This window comes from Rhamphochromis longiceps, linkage group LG7 (genome assembly GCF_057381845.1).
Source record: "Rhamphochromis longiceps isolate RC_006_pf linkage group LG7, R_longiceps_female_GT1.1, whole genome shotgun sequence".
NCBI classification, from domain to species: Eukaryota; Metazoa; Chordata; class Actinopteri; order Cichliformes; family Cichlidae; genus Rhamphochromis; species Rhamphochromis longiceps.
In genome coordinates this window covers 1,139,947-1,162,660 of record NC_140563.1, presented here as the reverse complement: position 1 = coordinate 1,162,660, position 22,714 = coordinate 1,139,947, and the positions used below count along the sequence as shown (strand labels likewise).

Below are 22,714 nucleotides of genomic sequence, written 5' to 3'. Positions count from 1 at the left end.
GCATTTAGACACTAAGGGTTTTCGGGAAGAGCCGTGCTGCTCTCTGAGAGGAAGCTAGTACCATGCTCTCCTGAGTTTTAAATGCACTGACCGACTGTTAACTGTATATTTCTGTACATTTAAGTATTATTATTCATAGTGCTGCATTCATTGACCTTTTTTATAGGTAATTTCATTGTTTAATCACATAAAATTCTTCCTAATTTAATGTTTAAAAGCACTTGAAAAAGGCAAAATCCCATGTAAAATTAGGGCAACAAACTGTATTGTCATTACTGAAAATAACCGTATTTTCATGGGAAAGTTATTTTCTGTGATTTTATCGTATTATTTTGGTGCCCCAGCTGCCGGAAAATTACTGTTTTTTTAGGATTTTTTTTTACAGTGTAGTTTTCCAGCCTGGACGGGAACATAAAGTAGAAATCAGCTTGATTGCCGAGCAGTTAGCAGTTAGCGATCAGTCTGACCGTGTCAGAGATCATTGTTCCTTGGCACAGCACTAATTAAGTTAACCACTGTTGTAATTATTAAACACTTTACTGGAAATTTAATAAACAGTGACCCTGTATTTCCCCCCTTAGTAAAATATAACTCTATAGAAGCTACGCCTACAAACATCTGCTGGGCTTATCATGTCTGGTTTGCTAGATTAGCTAGCTACTCAGCTACACATTAGTTAGTAGCCAAAGCCCAATGACGTGGCAGATCAGCATCAAGTCTGTTGAAAGTTGCTTTTGGTCAAGCATTCTTTTAGTGATAAGCCATAATGTTGTATGTACTCCTGAGGTCGGTGTTCATTGACCTAGCGTACCAAGAAGTATGTCCGCTAAAAACAGCCTAACACAGGTTACAAAAAGTCATCTGCCTGTCCGAAGGTGATATGTAGTTGACATTACTGTGTGTTTGAGACCTTTGTGGGACTGCAGCTCTGCACATTATATAATGGCATTTGTGTTAGTGTGAGTTCGTGTGAAAAGGTGTTTCTGTGAAGCCTAACAGCAGAATGGAAACAACCAACAGGAGGAGCGGACGTGTTCTTGTTAGAGAGGGTCAGACCTCCTGAAGGTCACGAATGGCAAATAACCTAACCCTAACCCTTCTTTCTTAGTAAACCTTCTAAGCTCCTCGCAGTTCTTTGGGCTCATTATTTACATTTCCCACGTGCTAGGTTTTGGAAATCTGCTGTTTCTTTGCAAAATGTTTGTGACTTTTCAGTTTGAAATACCGAGTGGTTCACACAAATTGCATGAACCACTCGGCATAATTGATCTGCTTTGGATTGCTTTGTAATGAAGTGCTCTGGTTTGTTTGACTGACTGCCTTGTAATCTAATTAGCATCCTTTCATTTTGTGAATTGAAACATGCTTTAACACCAAGTCACTAATCCAGTCAACGGATGCTGTGTAGAAACATGGTGCGCACATCTTCAGGATGTGGTGCTTGTTTGTTTTCAGTTTCAGAAATAAATCGAGGCTCAGCTGTTCACACTTTCATCTTTGCTCAGGATAAAAATATCCAGTCTTCTTGTGTCCTCCTTACAGCTTTCACATTTTAATCACAATATAATTCAGATTCCTTTCTCTGTAATCAGTTGTTCTTATCGCTGAAGCTGTGACAGTGTACCATCCATTTCTTTTTCTCGTCATCTCTCTAGCTTTTGTCTTTTAAAAGTAACTAATGATCCTCCTAACGGCTCTGAAACAACACTTTGAACAGTTTCTAGATTAAAGATATGCATCTGTGGCACCAAGGCTTTGGGCTAGTCACCTATTACAGTTACATTCAGATGACTCTGTGGACTTTAAACTTGGTTTTCAGTTGATACTTTTACTGATTTTAATTTATTATGCATCTTGTTTATGGCTTTTAATTTTCTTATTTATTTTACTTTATTTGTGTCCAGCACTTTGTGACCACTCGTTTATGGAAGGTGCTTCATGAACACTTTTATAACCTTTGTAAATGTTACTTACTGTCTGTGTCCTTCGCCCCGATGGTGAGATTGACCTTAATTTAAAGAAGGGAATAAACAAGAAAGGAAAAAATGAGGGATTAAACCTTCCAAGGTGCACATTAGCTGGAACCAGAGCAGTATTCAGGTGTTAAAGAGGAAGGCAAGCCTAACAATCACAAAGTGACTCTAACATAACTGTAGCTCTTCCTTCTGTCGCCCTTAGCTGTGTGCTACAGTAGATAGTGTGAGAGCTCGAGTGACTGAGAGAACGATTCTCTGGATTCTGCTGTTCACGATTATTTGATTTATACGTGCACATTAAAAAATAAAGGCCCTCTTCCAGGGATATTCCGTTACATAAGTGAATCCTCCCATTCCCCTTCCTCACTTGTTACCAAGTGGCTGCTCCATGTGGTAACTTTGTATTTCAGACAGACGTTATTCTTCTAATGTGTAGCAGCGAGAAGTTTGCTGTTATCCAGTAAACCAAAATTTAATCAACATTTCTGAGCCACTAAAATAGATTTCTACAATGAGATATTGAACCATGTGACACATTGCTGTTGCTACAGTGCTGATTTGAGGCTCACTTCCCATAGAAGGAGCAGGGAAAGAACAGAAGCACCTGGAATTAGCTCAGATATTTGCAGATCTACAGTGGTGGGTGGGTGGGTGGGTGTCAGATTGTGCTCATTATGCAACACAAATTCACACTTAAATTGAAAGTAGGCCATAGCACCACAAATCCATTCACATCTCTGTCAATGCAGTCATCAACATTGAGCCACTTACATGAGCTCCTGGTGGATGTAAAGGACACTTCAGGGAAATTTGTGAGAACAATGGCTCGCTGATGTTTTTGGACCTCATTTACACGTGGTATTTTCCTGCAGTTGTTGTATGGGTACACAAACAGTTGTTGTGTCAGATTCTGAGTTTTGTGTGTCTGTGTGCAGCTATCTAGACAGCCTAGATCGAATTGGTGCGGCGGACTACCAGCCCACAGAGCAGGACATCCTGAGGACCCGAGTGAAGACCACAGGCATCGTCGAGACACACTTTACCTTCAAAAACCTTCATTTCAGGTCAGTATCCAAAGCGACTGCTGCCCCGATGTGTGCGCTCGGTGCTTCACTCTCAGCGGTGCCTCTTACTGCTCCTCTAGCCAAGCGTACAGTAGGAACTCCAGCCTGTAATTAATGAGATTAAATGCTTTAAACAAGTGTCTATATTTATGATTCCCTTCCTTTTAAATGAGCTCTGATTCAATTAGAACAAGGAGCCGTGGGAATGATGACAGAGAGGAGAGGCATTATGGGAAAGAGAAGGGGCGAGTCCTGTTCTGGCGTCTAATCTAATCGCTCATTTTCCGCCCTACTTCTGTGGATGTGTGCAGGTATAAGCACACATTCATGTCCTAACTGAAGACAGCAGAGGGGTTAATACGTGTAGCATAGACACCAATTATTTTTCTGGATGGATGCACATCACGTTTGGCAGCTAATGCTTGTTTTGCTTTTCCTCCTTCTTTTGCTTGGGTTATATTGTGCAGTTCGTTCTGCTGTCACTCTCACCGTTGTGTAGGAGTTGTGCTGGGTGTGCTTTGTTGAAGAAGCCTAAATATTGTCAGCTCAGTTGCTATTACTAGCAGTCAGGCAGTGTGTGGGAGGCTACAGTGTTCCTCTCCTGGGTGTAACCCATGAACCTACCTACCATTATACCCATCACAGACTTGACTGACTTCATCTCACTGTGGATTAAGTCCTTTAGGGTGGTTGTTATGTTCTTTTCTAAAATTGCACATCTGAATCTGGTCATTTGCAACATCAGCTGACTTACTTTCAGTGCAGCACACTCCTGTTTTTTGGTTAGTGTGTGTTTTTGTATACTTGTGACAGATGTTGAGCTACCTCAACAGTTTCAGCTTTAGTGCAGTCCTCAGAAAATCAAACCTGACGTCAGAAATTGCCACGTGTCTGTGGTAATCGATCCGGAAAACTGTCGCTGCAGAGGAGAGACGGGAGAAACAAATCCAGATACTCTGAAGCTCCATTTCACTCACTGTGATAAAACCCTGATAGGATTTAGCGTCAGGCTAACACCCTGATCTGTACACGCCGCAGTCAGCAGGTACAGTGTGCATACGCAGAGGCACTGTCCTCGCTCATGCAGAGGAAATCCTAATAGCAACCTTCTGACAGCAAATATAAGAGCTCCTTTGTTTATCTGAAGAGCGTAAATAAGTGAAAGTCACATGTCAGATCATCATCGGTGATAACAGTATAAGGAAATGATGTCAGCATAAAAACTGTTTCTGTGTTTCTTTAAACCACAAACTGTTTCAAAAATCAGATTCTGAGGAGAAAAGAAGGAAATCCAAGAAGATCTTTGTGACGGCGCTCGGGACGCTGTTAATATCAGACATCCTCAGAGCACCTTCAGGTCCAGGAGCGAGGCCAGAGTCCTTCTGTGTGGACGTAAACCTGTTATTAGGACTGTGTTATACCCACGGACTGAAAGCTGCTTTACTCCCCGGATCTCCGTCAGTTTGGACGTCTGCTAAGAAGTCGTTCTCAAATTGAATCAGGCTTCGAAATGAGCTTCAAATTGAATCACTTTCTAATTTGACTTGACTGAATTTAATTTATTATTTCTATTTTGTACAAATGTAATAATTGGCGATTTCAATTATGTTTGTGTTAAAAAATCTGATCTTGTTTCCCGTGTTTGTCTCTTGTGTCCATCAGGCTGTTTGATGTGGGAGGTCAAAGGTCGGAGAGGAAGAAGTGGATTCATTGTTTTGAGGATGTCACAGCCATTATTTTCTGTGTGGCGCTCAGCGGATATGACCAGGTGCTGCATGAGGACGAGACCACGGTAAGGACACGTGTTCACAGCTGTGCTCTCTCTCTCCAGTGAATCCGTCCCACGTTTATGCATTCTGGATTTAGGAAAACAAAGGTCACGGCACACACGACAAGCAGCCAGTGTAAAGATAGATCTATGTTTGTCACATGTAAGCGGACACAAAGCTTGTGACAGGGCTGGAGAGAAATGTCTGAAGAAATCAAGCCGTGCACATCTGAAAGGGTTATATATAAATACCTAATGCAGTCCCATTAGGACCCACAGACTGACTCTGTGGTAAACCACACGTCGTGCTACACAGTGAACTTCTGTGGAATTATCCTCTGGGCTTTTACTCACTTCCTGCTGCAGAATACGTGAGGACGCTGAAGTCCCCACGGAAAATAGTTTTCAGACTTTTTGTTTAACAAAGGTTGTAACTGAATGCAAAGGTACATGCGAGTTATTTTTCTCCATGCAAATTATTCTTCCCTGCAACGCACAATAAACAAATTTCTAACTTGGACACAGCGAATGTTCCACATGATTCAACACGGCGGCTGTAGAGTCCGGGACGGGTGAAGTGTCGTCACTGCAGAGAAGAAAGAAGCGGTGACATTAACCACAGAGGATCCCTAACGATTATATCGCGTAACCTAAAACAAATAAGCTGATTTGAATGCACAGCACTCGCTGCTATTTATAAGCATAGAGTGAATCCTGGGAGAATTCCAGGAAGTCGAAATGTGTTCAGGTGCTCATCTATTTATGCAGCTGTCATCAAGCTTCCCTCTGAGCTGGGAGCACCAGAAGACGGGCGCTGGAGGAGAGGAAATATCCACCACAAAATGTGCTCACAAATAGCTTCGTCCTGTTTTTGCCGCTTGCATTTAAAATCTGTTGTTTCTGTGCCTCCATATAAATAGCGGTGCAGTTGTAAACAGGCGTAGCTTTGAGCTTGCTGTTTCACAGTCGTGCATTTGTCTTTACAAACCTGTGTGGAAGAAGCAAAATCCCACCGAAAGAAACAGCCTGGACCTTTTTCAACGACGAGCTAGTGATTCTGATTTGTTGACGTAGAAACGGTGAAAGAGCGTGAAAGGCTGCCTCTGTTACCTCTGCACCAGTGCCACAGGAGTTTCAATCAAAAGTGTCGTACTTAATGATCGCTTGACAGAAATTTACAGTATTGCTAAGGTCATGAACGAGAGACGTGATGTGACAGCTGAAAATCCCAAGACACAACAAGACAGATCCAGGCATCCAGCAGTAAACACGCTCATATGTTCAGACAACACGAGCTGGAGTGTTTTTGTTTTTGCAATCTGACTGACGTAATTCTCAAATCAACACTAATATTGTTGAACCAAACAGTTTTCAACGAGCTGCTGCATCCTCTGCCAGTTTTACTAGCAGATGCGTCCATATGCGCACAGTGAGGATGTTACACAGTCGAATGGTAAAGATAATGGGAGTAATGGGAGTGATACATACTGCATATCCCTTCTGGGCAGTTCATCAAAGTCGCTGATAGGCTGTGGATTTAATTAGCATGGCAATATTTCCCATTATACTGATCCTTGCTGGACGGGAGATTTTTCTTTTCCCTATCAGACCGAGATCGTGCGTCTGCAGCCCTCACTGCTCTGTCTGCTGACTTGGTTCGAAGGCTGTTTCATGCTGCATGACGACATGCTCCGTGCCTGCATTTAACTGTGTTTAATGACGTTTGAAATAGTTTTCCCAAGAACTCCCAGAATACTAGAGATCGCCAAAGTCACACGACTCAGTCTTTTAATGTCACTATACACATGTACAGTGAGATCCACAGTTAGTGTGCAAATATACAAATAAAAGTGTTATATATTTACAGTGTGGGTTATTGCACAGTATTGACGGTAGTTTATGTACAGAGGGAAGTCCTTGGATTGGGGGGTGGAGCTGTGTCGTCACGTGTGAGCTCAGGGTGGCTTTTGGGAAGAAACTGTTACATTATATCAATGTGTTGTTATTATCAGTATTATTATTATTATGTATTAATAAATAATGGTGGCAAAAAACAAAATAGGTTCATTCACATTTCACTGTTATGAACTCCTTGACATTATACATCCCATAATCACCCACACACATGACATTTATAACACTTCTGTTTAAACAAGAGATGACACGTGTGAGTTACAGCTTCAAAGATACTGCTTGAGTGAATGTTTCTTAAAGCCTTTCAGCACTTGCAGATATGCTGCCTTTGGTAGAACAGGAAAACTTCTTATAGCCGAGATTTATTCGTGGGCTGTTTCGGAGAACAGAGAAGAGCTGAAAGAGCCGCTCGCCGGCTTTCTGACCTTTTAAAAAGCATCAGTGTGTTAGAGAGACATCGACACGGCTCACGCTACACTCAGTGCTGTTGCTTTGTTGTTCTATTGCGTCTACTCCAGCAGCTCTGGCATTGTGTTTTTTCTGTGTCACCTCCTCATTTCTGTTGGAGCGCTCTAACGAACACAGGCGTATCCCCCCACCCTTTGACGACACGACTGCTGTATGTGGATACTGTCTTCCTGCCTAAACACTTTCCTTTTAGCACTTGGGATGCATGTGTGTGTATGTGGGATAGAGGACGGGGGGTTAAAAAGGAAGTGGGACTTGGGTTGGGGCGACGGGGTCCCTTGCATTTTCTGTTCCTGCTCTAAGCTCCGCCCTGCAGCATCTCTGGCTACTTCCACTCCTCCTGTCACTGTTGCCATCGACTGTCTTCTCTAACCAATCAGCAGTCAGATCTTCTACAGAAGCTCCACCCACAGACAGGTATGAAACCACCCCGATAGGTGTACGCACACTCTGAGAGTTGAAAGCAGCGCCTCTTTGTGTCTGTGAGCCGCTCAATCCAAAAATGTTGTCTGGCTTTCTCCTCTCTCTTTCTTCCTGGTAACTTTTTAAAGCTCTTCTTAATTTCCTAATTTTCTATAGATCTGTTTTTCCCTAATCCAATCAGCTGCTTTTGCTCCCCTGTCCTGATCTAAGCAGGAAAGAAATCAAACTGGAGAGAAACTGCTTTCAACTCTGTCTCTGAATCAATTTCACTGTAGCATGAACGGGTTTGTTATGAACAAATAATCCAGGCCTCAGTTTTGTTTCATCTTCTACTTATTTTAGTAGCCAACCAAACAGTGGATACTAATTATTCATTTATGAAGCACATGCATTGTTCCTGTTTGGCCGAGAAGATAAATATAGTCAGAAAACACTTGCAAAGCTTTTAGTTTCAAAGTGCAGTAATAACTTGAGCCTCCTCTTCCTCCTCCTCTCTGCCTTTACACTTCATTACCTCCACAAACTGTCACTGCAGCTTTTTCCTCAAATACATGCTGCCAGCCCGTGCAGTCACCTCCTCCTCCTGAAAGCCTCACTCTGCAGGGCCCAGAGTGGGTGCTTGTGCTTAGTTGCTCAGTGTAATAGAAGCTAACTGGCTAAAAGAGCATGGCTTTGCTATTTAGATTACTAATAATGTTGATTACTGATACGCTGATACAAATACACATACCCAGATATACGTGTCACTTTCCAAGAGGAACTTCTAGGACTTCTGTTCTTAGATTCAATTTTAATTCCTCTTTGTGTTAAGATTGTGTGCATGTGATATGGGTGTCCTTAATTTCGCTTTGTGTATGCATGTAGGTGAATACTATATGCCCGCGTTTCCGTTATGTGCTTTTACAGTGTGTTAGTGGTTAGAGGTTTAACAGCCCCGTTAACTCGTGCTAATGTCTCTCCTGCAGAACCGCATGCACGAGTCTCTCAAGCTGTTCGATTCCATCTGTAACAACAAGTGGTTTCAGGAAACCTCCATCATCCTCTTCCTGAACAAGAAGGACCTCTTTGAAAGCAAGATCAGCAAGTCACCGCTGTCCATCTGCTTCCCTGAGTACACTGGTACATACAACCCTGCACTGTGACATCTCATGAAGTGTACTTATGTTAAGAAAAGCCAAACGTGGGTTCTAAAACGAGAACTAGAACCCCTCCGAGAGTCCAAACCTGCACCGAGGATTTACTTTTAAGGGAATCGTTCTTTTCTATGTATTCATTTTATTTTTGTTTAAAAAGTTTGCAGTGCAGTAAAGGAAAGGCAGCTGTGAAGTGGAACAGTGAGATCAGAGGTCAAAGGTGACGAGATATTTGAACGCAAACTATAACGTGATATTTAGAAAATCCATATGCCGACATCATTCCCTAAATGTTACGATACAAACAAAAGGTTCAAAGATGAGACACATTTTATGGAAATTTGACCTTGAAGAAAAGGTCAGAGGTTACATCATTGCTTACACAGCAGGAAACAATGTTTTAAATAGCTAAACTTTGGCCTTCGGATCAATCTCTCGACTTTAAAGGAGGTCAGATATCAAATATGTGGCGATATTTGAACTCTTTATATGGTGCTTTCTATATATTGACAGTACACACTTGTAAGAGTGGAGCCTGGCCTCAGTCATAATCTGCCCTCTCCTGCTTAGGCCACAGGTTACACTGCCAGGTACAGTCAATACTACAAATGCAGTACGCATTCAGATAACTACATCAGCAGCTACAGCAGTGTTCCTGCTTGACATCAGAGCTGCAGGCTTTAAGAAGCATTAGTTCCCAGCTAGATGTTGCTTGGTGGCTCTTTACAGCATTCGTCAACACTGGAATGGAAAAATATGTTTACTATTCAACTTTATTTACACAGCGCCAAATCACAGCAACAGTCACCTTAAGGCGCTTTATACTGTAAGGTCGACCCTACAATAATACATACAGAGAAAAACCCAACAATCATATGACCCCCTGTGAGCAGCACTTTGGTGACAGTGGGAAGGAAAAACTCCCTTTTAACAGGAAGAAACCTCCGGCAGAACCAGGCTCAGGGAGGGGCGGGGCCATCTGCTGTGATTGGTTGGGAGAGAGAAGGAAGACAGGATAAAAGACATGCTGTGGAAGAGAGACAGAGATTAATAACAGATATGATTCAATGCAGAGAGGTCTGTTAATACAGTCTGGCTACAGTATTTCTGCCTCCAGGGTTTGATAGTTGTGTCGATCAGGACCAGGGGAAAAGGTTTGTTGTCCATTTATTTTTTTAAACTGTGGGTGAATCACTTTCACATTCAAACTGTCAGCACCAGATGCTGCTATTAAGTATCGCACACACACCCGTATTTGTAATTAGGCGAAGCAGCAATCGAGCAGAAACGTTGGCAAACTTCTTCAGCTGCTCCAGCTGTTTATTGAAACGAGCCTGAGATCTGTGGACAGCTGCGAGCATTAGCTGCTCAGACTAAAAGTGACTTCCCTTTCATAACTGCATTATGGTGTAAAAGTCCATTCTTTTGTCACCACAGTCCAGCTGCACCTATATTAGAGCTGGTGATGTGGTTGATGATTTAAGCTGTCATTCGCTGAAGTTACTCTTTCATTAAAAACAAGCATGTCGAGATTTCACGCAGAGCAAAAATACAGTGAAATGAATCAGACCTGGCCATTCATATATGTAGCTCTCAGTTTTGAAGTCACAATTGTGCTGATTTCTAAGAAAGTATGAAAGTCGAACATAACGTTGAATACAGACAAAGAGACTCACAGGGAATAAAAGCTGGGGTGTTAGTGGGAGCACGAGAGGAGCTCCAGTGAGAGAGGAAACAAGAGACAAGACAACATGTGAGGCGGGGAGGGGGGGGGCAATGCCAGAGACGGAGAGAGCAAGAGTGTGAGAAATTTATAACAACACAGGCAAAGCAAGATGGTGGGAACGCAAGAGGCCGAGCCAGCGGGACTGTGAGAAAGCGAGAATTAGAATTCCAATCTTGTTTTCGGCCCCTTCTCCTCCTCTCTTCACCCCTCTGCAGACTTTGTGCCTGTTCTGATGAAGTTGCCACCGAAGCAGACAGACGAACCACAGTGCTGCTAATGGCTGAGAGCCAGATAGATGTTAGCGACACTTGGAACAACATTTGCTCCAATCAGTGAGATCTGACTCATTCTAAAAGCACTGTACCAATTTAAGCTGCATTACCTGCCAAATGCTTGCGTAAAGGCAGAACAGTTGATAATGCTGTTGAGCTAAAAGGCTGCACAGTGGATTTGCCAGTGCTGGTAAATTGATCAATGCACGGTACGAATAACGGCTCCGTTATTTTTAGCTTCAGGGCCTCGTATCTGTCACATTCTGAAGTCTGTAACACATTAATAATGTTCAGGAAGTTGCAGTCTGCGCCAGCAATAACAGGACATATTAGCTTCCATCACGTATCATTTATCTGTCTAAAATCACCTCGTCTGAGAACGCGGCCCGTGCATCATTTTTATTGAAGCTTGGCTCAACAGCCGACAGAGCACGCCTCAGCCGAATGTGTGCTGAGAGTCAAAGGAGATGTTTTCAGAAAACATGGAGGGGAGCACACGGATACAAAGGTTCAGATCAAAACCAATCACAGCAGATGGCCCCGCCCCTCCCTGAGCCTGGTTCTGTTGGAGGTTTCTTCCTGTTAAAAGGGAGTTTTTCCTCCCCACTGTCACCAAAGTGCTGCTCATAGGGGGTCACATGATTGTTGGGTTTTTCTCTGTATGTGTTATTGTAGGTCGACCTTACAGGATGAAGCACCTTGAGGCGACTGTTGTTGTGATTTGGCACTGTGTAAATAAAAGTGAATTGAACTGGGGGGCTTTTTCTAACTGTGTGTGTGTGTGTGTGTGTGTGTGTGTGTGTGTGTGTGTGTGTGTGTGTGTGTGTGTGTGTCTCCTCAGGTCTAAATACTTACACAGAGGGACTGGGATACATCAAGTCTCAATATGAGAGCAAGAACAAGTCACCCAAGAAAGAAGTGTACTCCCACGTGACCTGTGCTACGGACACCAACAACATCCAGTTCGTCTTTGACGCCGTCACTGACGTCATTATAGCCAATAACCTCCGAGGGTGTGGCCTGTACTGATGATGCTGTTAAACTTTGGCCAATGGATGCTGGGTGTTTGACTTGTATGTGAGAGCCGGTCAAATGTGGGGTCTGAGCTGAGTTCATGATGTCATAGTACTCATTTCTCATACTGGCCAAGTTTGAATTAACTGGTTGGTTGTTGGTGGTTGGTTGGCTGAGACATCTTATCTTTTTCAATCCTAATTAAGAACCGTTATTTTAAGCGTACCTTCTGTCTAAAATCTGTTCTCGCTGCAGATATTTTGCACAATACCGAAGCTGAGAAGCAGAACGAGAGACCAGCTGAGCCGACCACAGTCTAGTGTACTGAATCACTCGTTTACTAGATGTATTTACTTTTTTCCCTTTGATTTCAATTTGTGTATTCATATTTTTGTATCATAAATTTGTGCCTTATTTATACCAAAAGTCGACGCAAACGTGCGTATGATTAGTCTTAGTGGGGGTCAAGTTTAGCTAATTCAAAGCTTTAATCAAAACTGACTTTATTGCAGGCATTTCAAGTACTAAGTGTAAATTTCAGAGCTATTAAGTCGATGAAAATAATTGTATGATATTTTCAGAGTAGTAGAGTTTTGGGGGGTTAAATTCCCAGCAGCATTTGTGCCCACTAAGAAGCTGAGGGGGGAGTTACAGCAACACTGTTGTGAAATGCAAATGATAAAAATAATAATCTAAAATGAATTTGGTATGTTTTATTTAAATGGGATTGCCACTTTTACGTTCCCATAGTAAAAAACAGAGTGCACCCTGGTCACTAGTGGGTGGTCCACAGGGACACCGCAGACACACACACCTGCTGGTGGCTTGTTTGTGCTGTGAAATCACGTCATTCTAAAGAGTCGGGCTGTGAGAACATATCACCAAATCTTACTGCTGTGCTTTTAATCTGAGAGGAAACGTTTTCGGCCCGTGTAGATTTCAGTAAACCTCCTGATTCCTCTTTTGATTGAATCTAATTTCATAGTGTAAATGAGCGCATAAAGAGGACGTTGTTGCTTGAGCCACGCCGCTGTCATCGTTAATCTCTGCAGACGCCATTCCCGGCTGCAGGCTCATCTCGCTTCTTGCATGGGACTCCTTAAAATCAATTGAAACAAAGAGTCGCAGAAGCTTGTGCCGACTCCCGCGGACATTTTCCACCTAGATAAAGCTTCAGCACAAGTATTGATTTTAAAGGGCACTGGCACTGCATCCACTGTGTCAGGCTGCACCGTGCAATATGCCTGCTGTCCTCCAGTCCACCTTAATAAACCAGAGGTGAGCTTTGAAAGATTACAGACTGATGTGTACGTCCTCTGGGACGTGAACGCAGACTACGATTGTATCCACGCTGTTCTCCTCGTATCTCGACGTCTGTTTGGAATCGATCATAAAGCGAACAGAGGAGTGACGGGCGCTGTTCTGACCCAGCTCAGAGAGATCAGGGCAGTACTGGAGCTACGTCATTAGTTCCTCCGTGTAGCCACAGTTAACATCGTCACATAGAAAGTGTTTGTCTGTGAGACGCGATGGAGCCGACGAAGCCGAGCGCGCTTCCCGCCAAACAGAGTCATCTTTATTTATGAGAAGGGCATTCGCTTTATTCCGCTTTTCCATCCACGCACAAACAACCAGATGTGCCTCTTCTGCTCAGAGCCGCCATTTTTGGAGCACAGGTAGATGTCATCATCATCGGCCCATCCGACCACATCTGTGCCAAATTTAGAAACGGAGCGCTCCCTGAGGCTGTCGTTCAGCCTGCATGCTGTGTGCCGTGCACTGATGTGTATTTTGTGTGTTCATGTTTTCAGATTGTATATAGTTACCTACATGTGTCTGTTGATAGTACAGAAAAGGTCACGGCGTGTGTGTGTGGGTGTACGTGCTCATGAACGTGTGTGTGTTGTGTAAGAGACGACATCAGCCCATGGGTGCTGCGGTGGAGTCAGCATCTGTGGATTAATTACCCAGAGGGCACCTATCTACCCTTTCAGCACAGACAGGCCTCAGACACACAAACACACTCACGGGGCTTCAAAATGTCACAACACCTTAGTTGCCAAATAATACTGCAGTTTCCAGCCAAAGAGGTTCACACGGCCACACAGCGAGCCGCTGCCACGACTGCTAAAACTGCTTCATCGTCGTCTCCTCGGACTGATCTGTTACAGAAAGGAAAACGATCTCTGCGTTCTGTGTCAGTCTCTCCTTAGTTTTCACTCTCAGTAGCTTCATTCATTCGCTACACTTTGCATGAAGCTTCTGTTCCTTCCAAACACAAAGCGTTTAGTGTTGACAGGCTGAAATCGGTGCTTAATCCCATCGATCCAAAAATCAAAGTTCTTCTATAAATTCGGATTTTTTTCCTAAACTGAGGAATGATCGCGTACAGAGTTCAAACACGATCCTTTCCCTCCCCGTCTATGCAGTGCAGAGGTTAATATCATTGCAATCGCACATTTCACTCGTAATAAAATCAAATCTCCTCTTACCAAAATGATTTCCCTCTGTGTGATACGCGTAGGAGCACAACTGTGCGTCTGATGCAACAGACACGGGCGCATCTAGAGAAATTTTCTTAGGGTGGCAAAGAAACCAAATGGGGTGGCAAAATCAAAGCCTTTTTTTTTTCAAACACATATGCAGGTGGTTACATGTGGCTATAATGATTCAAATGCAGTAAGTATGCACGCTTTTCATATAAAAATAGTCTATAACTTAATTATTGTCTGTAGCCCACATAATTAAATACTTTAGTTACATAAAGTACATAGCCCCTGGGATCCCTGTGACACACAAACCCCTCCACCACGATAAGGTAGCGATTCAAGGAGAGTTTGTAAACATAAACAACCATTTATCTAAAAATGCAGACAATACACCTGCTGTTTTTTTCATTTTGTACAACCATTTAAAAATATTACTAAAACTAAAATGAGAGAACAATCAGGTGTCGCAATAAGATGCTCCACAAATGATGTGTGCCAGTAAAAAATGGACCAAAAGACAGAAGAGCACAGGGACAAACCTGCAGGCCCGACAACAGCAGGTGTATCACTCCGCTGGTTTTCTACTTTGTGACAGTGTTTACAAATGTGCCTCTGTGACATTCATTAGTGCCCTCACTGACACACAAAACAAAACAACGACTACACAACAGAACAACAACACAACACACTGAGTAAACACTCCACACGTCACAAATCTCCCACATCTAAACTCTCTCTCTCTCGCTCTGTCTCGCTCGCCCTGTTACCGTCACTCCCCAAACTTTTCCCTCTTCCTAAACAACCAAATCCCACATGTTGACATTTTTTTTAATTGGTCGACATGGTGCATTTTTCCACCAATAAGAAAGAGGTGGCTTTTTTCCTTTACTGTTTTCGCGCTGTCTTTACAAAACGCTTAAAACACACAAACGTGACGACCGTATTTAGAACGAAGCGTGGCTGATATATATGATCATAACTCTGGATTTACTGGCCTGTAATTAAAATTTAAAAACTTTGAAGTCTGAACTTTCAATGTGGCTGAAACAGAGACTCAGCGTGGCTGCAGCTTGTTGCTGTGTCAGCTTACATCAGTCATGTGATCTGGAGGTGCAGCGTGTCCGTGGACCACAGAGGGTTAATAACTCTCACCTTCCTTCCATTTCCACAGTGTAACATCCACCCACCTGTGTGAAATCTGAAATTCCCATGGTGTTGTTCAAAATGTGCTCTGGCACGATCATGAGCATCGCTTGCTGCTGAAAACAAGAAAAAAGCCGGTCCTGCTATGGGCTGAACCATTTGTTACTGGTGCAGGGGGGACACTATGCAATATTTTCAGTTTTAGCATTTATATTCACTGCTGACTGTAACTACGCTCAAACTGTTAATGCTGTCTTATTTTAATAAACAACACTGTCATATGCAAAACTGGGGTGGCACTTGCCACCCCATGCCACCCTTCTAGATCCGCCCCTGGCAACAGATACACTTCTGTTTAGTCACTCCACATCCACGCGCCGCTGACGACTGCTGCTCTGCAAAGGTGCTGCTTGTGCTGCACTTCCTGGTAGCCATTAACACACAGAAAGGAAACCGTTAAGTTTGTGCTGCCGTCGGGCTGACGGTGACAGGACGGCATCGGAGCTTTGTCCTCCAACGTTAACCCGCGGCACCGCACGGACCTACAGGGATTCGTGCTGTTTGTCAGTGACATACTAAATTAGTTAGAGTGATCTCAGATCAGTGTGTGCCTAAATTTATTCACAGAACACAACACTTGAATTTTACTGAACATACGCTAAAGACGGCAGCTAATAGAAAATTTACTGAATTGAGCAGAAACGTCTTTTTTCATAAACAGTTCAGTAGAAGTCATGGTGTACATGATGAGAGGTGAAAAGACCAAAGCCAGTCTGTTACGCAACTAAAAGTGTGGAAGCCTCTTTTTTGGTGGAGGTGAACAGTGTAAGCGCTCTGCTACAGTGTTTACAGTCCCGTCTCGTCTCTTCATGACACAGAGCAGGTGCTCGGGACGGGAAACGTGCGGTCCTTCACATTATTACCTTTTAGACCTCGTCGTTGTTTCTGCATCAGGCGAGCTGTAACACAATTAGTGGTTTAGGACCAATCCCAAGTAACAGAAGACAACTGCAACAGTAGGCGAGGTTGAGAGGACAAGAGGAGGACAAGGAAGTAGCAAGTAGTTCATATTGATGGCAAATACTTCATTCCTATAGGCTGCGCTGAAGGACACATCTGTGGGTCGTTTGTTTGCATTGTTGTGCTGTGTGGATAACACAATCAGTGACCTATTCAGCTTTGAGAGTTGGGGACAGCAGTGGGTGCACTTCTGGGCAGCAGGTGGTGTCACAAAAGAAATGTTAGCACCTTTTGCCATGTCATTGCCACAGCAGCACAAAAAGCTGTTGAAATGTCACAATGGCAGCCAAACCGAAGTGCCAAATCTTTCCCGTGTTAGGTTTAAATGAGCTCCTGTGGCCTGTTTTTGCTGACTTACTTGTACGTTGGATTTAGAAACCGGGTTTTGCTTGCAACCTTTTAACATTCGGTCCCTGCTATACCGTGCCAGCTGATGTAATGTGCACTCAGGCTGCTGAGCTGGGAGAGATGTCAGAGAGCTGGGGGGACATGACCGTAACGACCCGTGATAGCATCACGCAGAGTTTATGCCGGTACACATCAGCGTCCTTGCACTCACCGTGCTTTAACCTTCCAGTCTCTGTTCAACCAACATGCTGGTACCAATCAACACTCGCTGTACTGTACAAGTCGCCCACATCTACTAAGCTGTTATCTGTGCATGTGCGAGTTTGTATGAGCGTGTGCCTGCGCGTGCGTGTGAATGCTGCATTTTATCCATCACTGTGCATAAAATGCATCTGCTGTAACTCCCTCACTGTTGTCATAATTTATTGGATGTTGTATTTATACATGAGATAAAGACAATAAAGCATCACATGAGTAACTTGATATGGGTGATTATTTTTCTTGGTCCTGTGTGTGTGTGTGTGTGAGTGTGTGTGCGAGTGTGTGTGTGTGTGAGTGTGTGTGTGAGTGTGTGTGTGTGAGTGTGTGTGTGAGTGTGTGTGTGTGAGTGTGCGTGTGTGTGTGTGTGTGTGTGTGTGTGTGTGTGTGTGTGTGTGCGTGTGTGTGTGTGTGTGTGTGTGTGTGTGTGTGTGCATTTGGAGCAGATTTGAATGTAAATGTTTTCCAGAATATGTTTTGCTTTCCTCCACGAACTATAATTTTTTATTGAAAATATGGGCGAGTCCTGCCCGGGCAGGCCAAATTAATACTGTCACAGTTTGTTGGTGTTCCAGTGTGAGGCCCAGATGAAGTTTTAATGTGTGTCTATGACTGTGTCGACATGCTCAGTCGGGGTAACGTGTAACTTTGGCCTTCTTTCCATGTCCTCCCTATCACCTGTTTCCTCACTCTCTCCTATTTCCTTCACCCATTCCCCTAATCTCCCCTAATCCCATTTTCCCTCTTTATTCGTGCCTCATTATTTTGCCCCCCCCCCCCTCCTTCTCCCCGCTGCAGAATCGCATGCATGAGTCTTTGATGCTGTTTGACTCCATCTGCAACAACAAGTTCTTCATCGACACCTCCATCATCCTTTTTCTCAACAAGAAGGATTTGTTTGCAGAGAAGATCAAGAAATCTCCGCTCAGCATCTGCTTCCCTGAATACACAGGTACGAAAAAAGTTTGGGTTTATTCCAGTGGTGGGCAGGAATCTCAAACAGGAACGTTTGGAATTTGTTTTCCTGAATTAAAAGTGTTTACAGGATGAAATATAGTCACGAGAACGACACATCTAAAGTTCATTCATTGAACGTAGCCAACTGCAAAAACAGAGCGTAGCACGAACTCGGGCAGGCCACAGAGTCAAGCTCAGCAGATCAGGTGATCTCAGCCCACGTCAGCTGACACATTTCTACACATCCGATGTAAGATGTGCTTTTTGAATCGCTTTACAATGTTGGTGTATATTTGCAACCCACTCAACCCTCTAATTGAGCTCCTCATTTAGTTTAATCAGTTTACTGAAAAGTTATCTTTTAATAGTCCTGTGATGTTGGTTCTTCCTGTCTTTATGTTAAGCTAACTGAAAGCTCAGATCAAGTTTCACCAAATTTCAAATTGCTTCATTTGAAGGAGCTTAATCTTAAAAATTGTGTCGTACAAAATCATTTGGAAATTTGCATGAAAATCAGTGTAACGGAGCCGAAAATAGGCTAATACTGTATGAGACATTTTGAAGAGGGGATATAAAAGTATGAATGACTACCATCTGTCCTGTGTTAAGTGTAATTCCCAGAAATTAAATGCTTTCTAAAGCCCTTCCCCGAGGTTCTGGATGCTGATTAACGACTGCTCGGTACAGTACATCGGCTCTGCTTCTAGCCCTGACATTTACTGTCACAGACTTGTAAACAATTCGAAGCACTTTAAATCAAAGTTGCTGTTTACAGTTTGCAGCAGAGATGGCCAACGAACTGTTTAAAGAACTGCAGAGGCTCAGGTTGAAAAGAGAGATATACTGTTTAAAAGGAAAGCAGGGAAGGAGCAGAGGAGAGTCAGATAAATAGAGCACAGAGACCCAGAACCTGTAACGGGCAGAACCGAGTTTACAGATTTCTCCGTGTGGAGGTGAGAGTCGGACGAGGTGGTGACAGAGAAAAGGAAGAGACTGCTTATAAGAAGCAGCAGACAGTCGTGCTTGGTCAGCCGCAATAAGTGAGAGCTGCCTCCTGCCTACTCCAAACTCCTTTCCGGTCTCCAAGTGGATCCTTTTCATTCCTGTCCCTCATGCTTTACTTACGTTCGGCTAACTTGCTTGACAGCCTCAGTAAGTCTGTCTTCTGTCAGTCTCTCCTCCTGTGTCCCATGCTCTCGCAGCTTCCCAACAGAAGACTTTACGAACCTTTAACAACCACAAATATTTTTCAAGCCAAAGATCTTGGAGAAATATCTTTTACATCACACGCAAACATGTCCTGACTTTGCCCAGCAGAAGGACTGAGTATGATTCAATAAATCTGCAAACCTATTAGAATGTATACTATCATTGCTGAATAACGACTCCTCGGTACAGTACATCAGCCCTGCTTCTAGAGGAGAACTATCATTGCATCTGATATACAGCTAATGTGCTTCAAATTAGGTCAAATGAATAGGATACAGATGTGATCATCTGTGTGTAGGAAACCAGACCAGTTAGCCTGCATTTAGCACTGTTAGTCCACCTCTGTTACAGGAATAGTATTTCTACTTACTAATTTGGACTTTTATGTGGTGATGACAGCTCTGCTACCTGCTAAGTTCATACGAAGCTAAAGATATCACATCATCTAAACCGACTCTGTCGACAGGTCTCGGCTTCGCTTCACCTGCTGAGCTGACATTAGCTAACAAAAATGTCTCACTGCTCGACAGGATATGCAGCTGCTTTCCTCTGAAGTCTGAGCTCATTAAAACAGTTAGCTTTAAATAGTTGTGTGAGATTTCCTGTGAAGTGTGACGTTCAGTGCAGCACAAAGGAAGGTGTGGAGTCAGCTATCACTAGAAGTGGATGCTGTGTAGCAGATTTCAAAGCTAGCTGTCCATGTGAATCAGTTATTTGTTTTATTTTACAGTAATATATCTAAGTTTCTTACTAAACTGAAACTAGCAACAGACTGAAAATACTTTGACCTGCAGATTTTCAGAATCAGTGAAGCATAAAGAAAGTGTTTAAAGAGTTTCCCACTGTTGCACAGCCAAAAATGTCCACTGGCTAACTTCCTGTAGCATATATGTATATAGCATACGCATCACAGTCCAAGCTTTAGAGTTCGATACAAACACAGATATTTTGTGTACTTTGTGATGAATGCAGAGATGGTGGTAACACAGTTAGGCTACTAACAACAACCCACCTGAGCACTGAGTATTTGACTGTGTGAACTCAGCCCTACAGGTACTAATGAAGGATTATGCAACAGCTAATTTATTCATTTCCAGCTCTATATTTTTTAGTACTTGTTTGTCTTACATTTACGCAGGTGCAGACATGTAATAAGTCATTTTTGCTCCTACCTCTATAAGACCAACCTCCCAAAACCTGCTTTCTTGTGACTGGCTGTCCCTCCCCTGACTTTCACCAAAGCCACAGCAGCACCTGTGGCTTTGGTGAAACCCGTTCACTTTTTGATCACTGACCCAGTTTCACATCGCGGAGGTTACTCCAGCTGTTGTACAGCTCGGACAGGCCACCAGTCCATGCAGGGGTGATCTAAACTCTACGCAAAAGTAGAAAAAAGTTGGAAACAAAGTATTTATAAGAGAATGCAACATTGTAACAATATATAATCATCATCATCATCCAGATAACTAACCAAAGCTACTTGTTAAGTCCTTTTTTCATGAGACTTCCTGTTTGAAGTTTTTGTTTTAATAATTGTGTCGTAACACATCTGCTTCCCTCCAGGACCCAACACCTACGAGGATGCAGCAGCTTACATCCAAGCACAGTTCGAGAGTAAGAATCGCTCTCCAAATAAGGAAATCTACTGTCACATGACCTGCGCCACAGATACAGGGAACATCCAGGTTGTGTTTGACGCCGTGACCGATATTATCATCGCCAACAACCTCCGAGGGTGTGGCTTGTACTGAGCACGCCTACCGACCCTGTTATTTCCTCCCCCCTCTGTCCCTTCCTCTGTCCTCCCACCTCCTCATTCCTCTTCCTTTGACACTGCTGTGGAAATGATGATGGCGATGATGACGATGCTGATTACTTAAAGAAAAAACGAAAGAAAAATTAAACTAGGTACATATTAATAATGAGGATAATTTAAAAAAAATAGGCATACATATATATATATATTATATATATATACCGTTTTTAGTTCTTGTCTGCTCTCTTCTTGCTCCGACTCTTCCTGACGTTCTTGAGCTTGCTGCCAAGCAAACAAATTTGTTTTAGTAGAAAACACGAAACCCTGCAGCCTTGAAAACTTTGTGAACAAAGTCGATGAAAGCCTCCGTTCCCCGTTTCCTTTCTTTTACGTTGTCTTTTGTTGTTAACCCAAACCTGTACGTTTTTTATGACTCTTGTTTTTGTTGATCATATGTATATTTATTGCAAGTATCAGTCTGTACACTGATGTTTATTCACGTTTTGCCTCACCTGACACCCCTGTGTGTGTGTGTGTGTGTGTGTGTGTGTGTGTGTGTGTGTGTGTGTGTGTGTGTGTGTGTGTGTGTGTGTGTGTGTGTGTGTGTTACTTTGTCCTTCTTTTTTGCTGTAGTAGTGATTATGTAATAACAGTTTTTGCAGAATTATGTTAAAATGTACTAAGAAGCACTAGACGGGTCAGCCAAAACTCTCAAGACCTGCTAAAACTGACGATGCTGATTTTAATGTTAGTGTTTTGTTTACATTAAGTGGTTTTTGTTGTTGTTTTTGTTGTCAGTCACTTTTTTGGGGATCGTTTTACTCAAGGTGTGGTTTTCATCGACAGGATGTAAGGCTTCCTGTTTCCAGGCCTAAGCCACTAGCAAACCGTCGGCCACGGCCGGGTGTGGGAGCCAATAGGAAATGTGCTAACAGTCCTATCAGTGCCATGTAACAAAGGTACTGCACTGTAGATAGCTGTGCTTATAGAAGCAACTACACAATGTTATGATTAAAACTTTCTCACTGTTATAACCTCTAGATCTGCTAACATTCTCCGTGTAAGAAAACTCACCCATGGTTTGATAATGGTCGATTAATTTATTAATTTATTTATTGATTGATCACCTTTCTTCACACACCTGTCTGTTTTCTCTCTCTCTCGTCATGCCACACCTTTACTTCTCTCATCTTCTTCCATCTCTTTCTTTTTTGGCTTATTTTTGCAAAGTTAAAGGGCGCTCCTTTTTTTGCCAACCCATCTCCCCGTCCTCCTCCTTTTCCCTCTAAAGCCCAGATAGCATGTGATACTCAAGCCTTTGTATAAAGAGATCAGTTAATTCATACAACTTATAGACAAAAAAAAGTACACACAAATAATGCTCAGATAACTTTAAAAAAAGAAAAAAAAGTAAAAGTAAAAAAACAAACAGAAAAATACAGAAACAAACAAACTGAGAAGATTGTTGGTTTCTGGGACACGGCAGAGGCAAATATATATATATATATATATATATATATATATATATATATATATATATATATATATATATATATATATATATATATATATATATATATATATCGAAAAAAAGTGACAATTTAAGTTTCCAAGGATTGACAACAGAAAGGTTCAGAGTACAGCGACGTGTTAAAGTGAGCTGAAAAAGGACAAAAATGTACTCTGATTACTACAATAATAAAGACCCCAGTGAACATTACCACAGTACCGCCAACGACCTTCCTAATGATCCTGTTAATATTCCAAAAACTTTTC

At 42.7% G+C, this 22,714-nt stretch overlaps 1 protein-coding gene across 3 annotated transcripts in view; it reads left to right on the top strand.

Moving 5' to 3' along the window:
- gnao1a (guanine nucleotide binding protein (G protein), alpha activating activity polypeptide O, a) overlaps positions 1 to 22,513 on the top strand; it is a 113,299-nt gene extending 90,786 nt beyond the window's left edge. The window contains exons 5-8 of one of the 3 annotated variants that reach the window (XM_085411540.1): positions 2,912 to 3,040; positions 4,703 to 4,832; positions 8,579 to 8,732; positions 20,746 to 22,513. In XM_085411540.1, coding sequence (XP_085267666.1) covers positions 2,912 to 3,040; positions 4,703 to 4,832; positions 8,579 to 8,732; positions 20,746 to 20,933 — 601 coding nt within the window. In that variant the 3' untranslated portion in view covers positions 20,934 to 22,513. Of the gene's footprint in view, positions 1 to 2,911; positions 3,041 to 4,702; positions 4,833 to 8,578; positions 8,733 to 11,585; positions 14,764 to 17,814; positions 17,969 to 20,745 lie in introns of those variants that run through there. The other 2 variants (XM_085411538.1, XM_085411539.1) reach the window with 2 other exon arrangements.
- Positions 22,514 to 22,714: the final 201 nt, after the last annotated feature.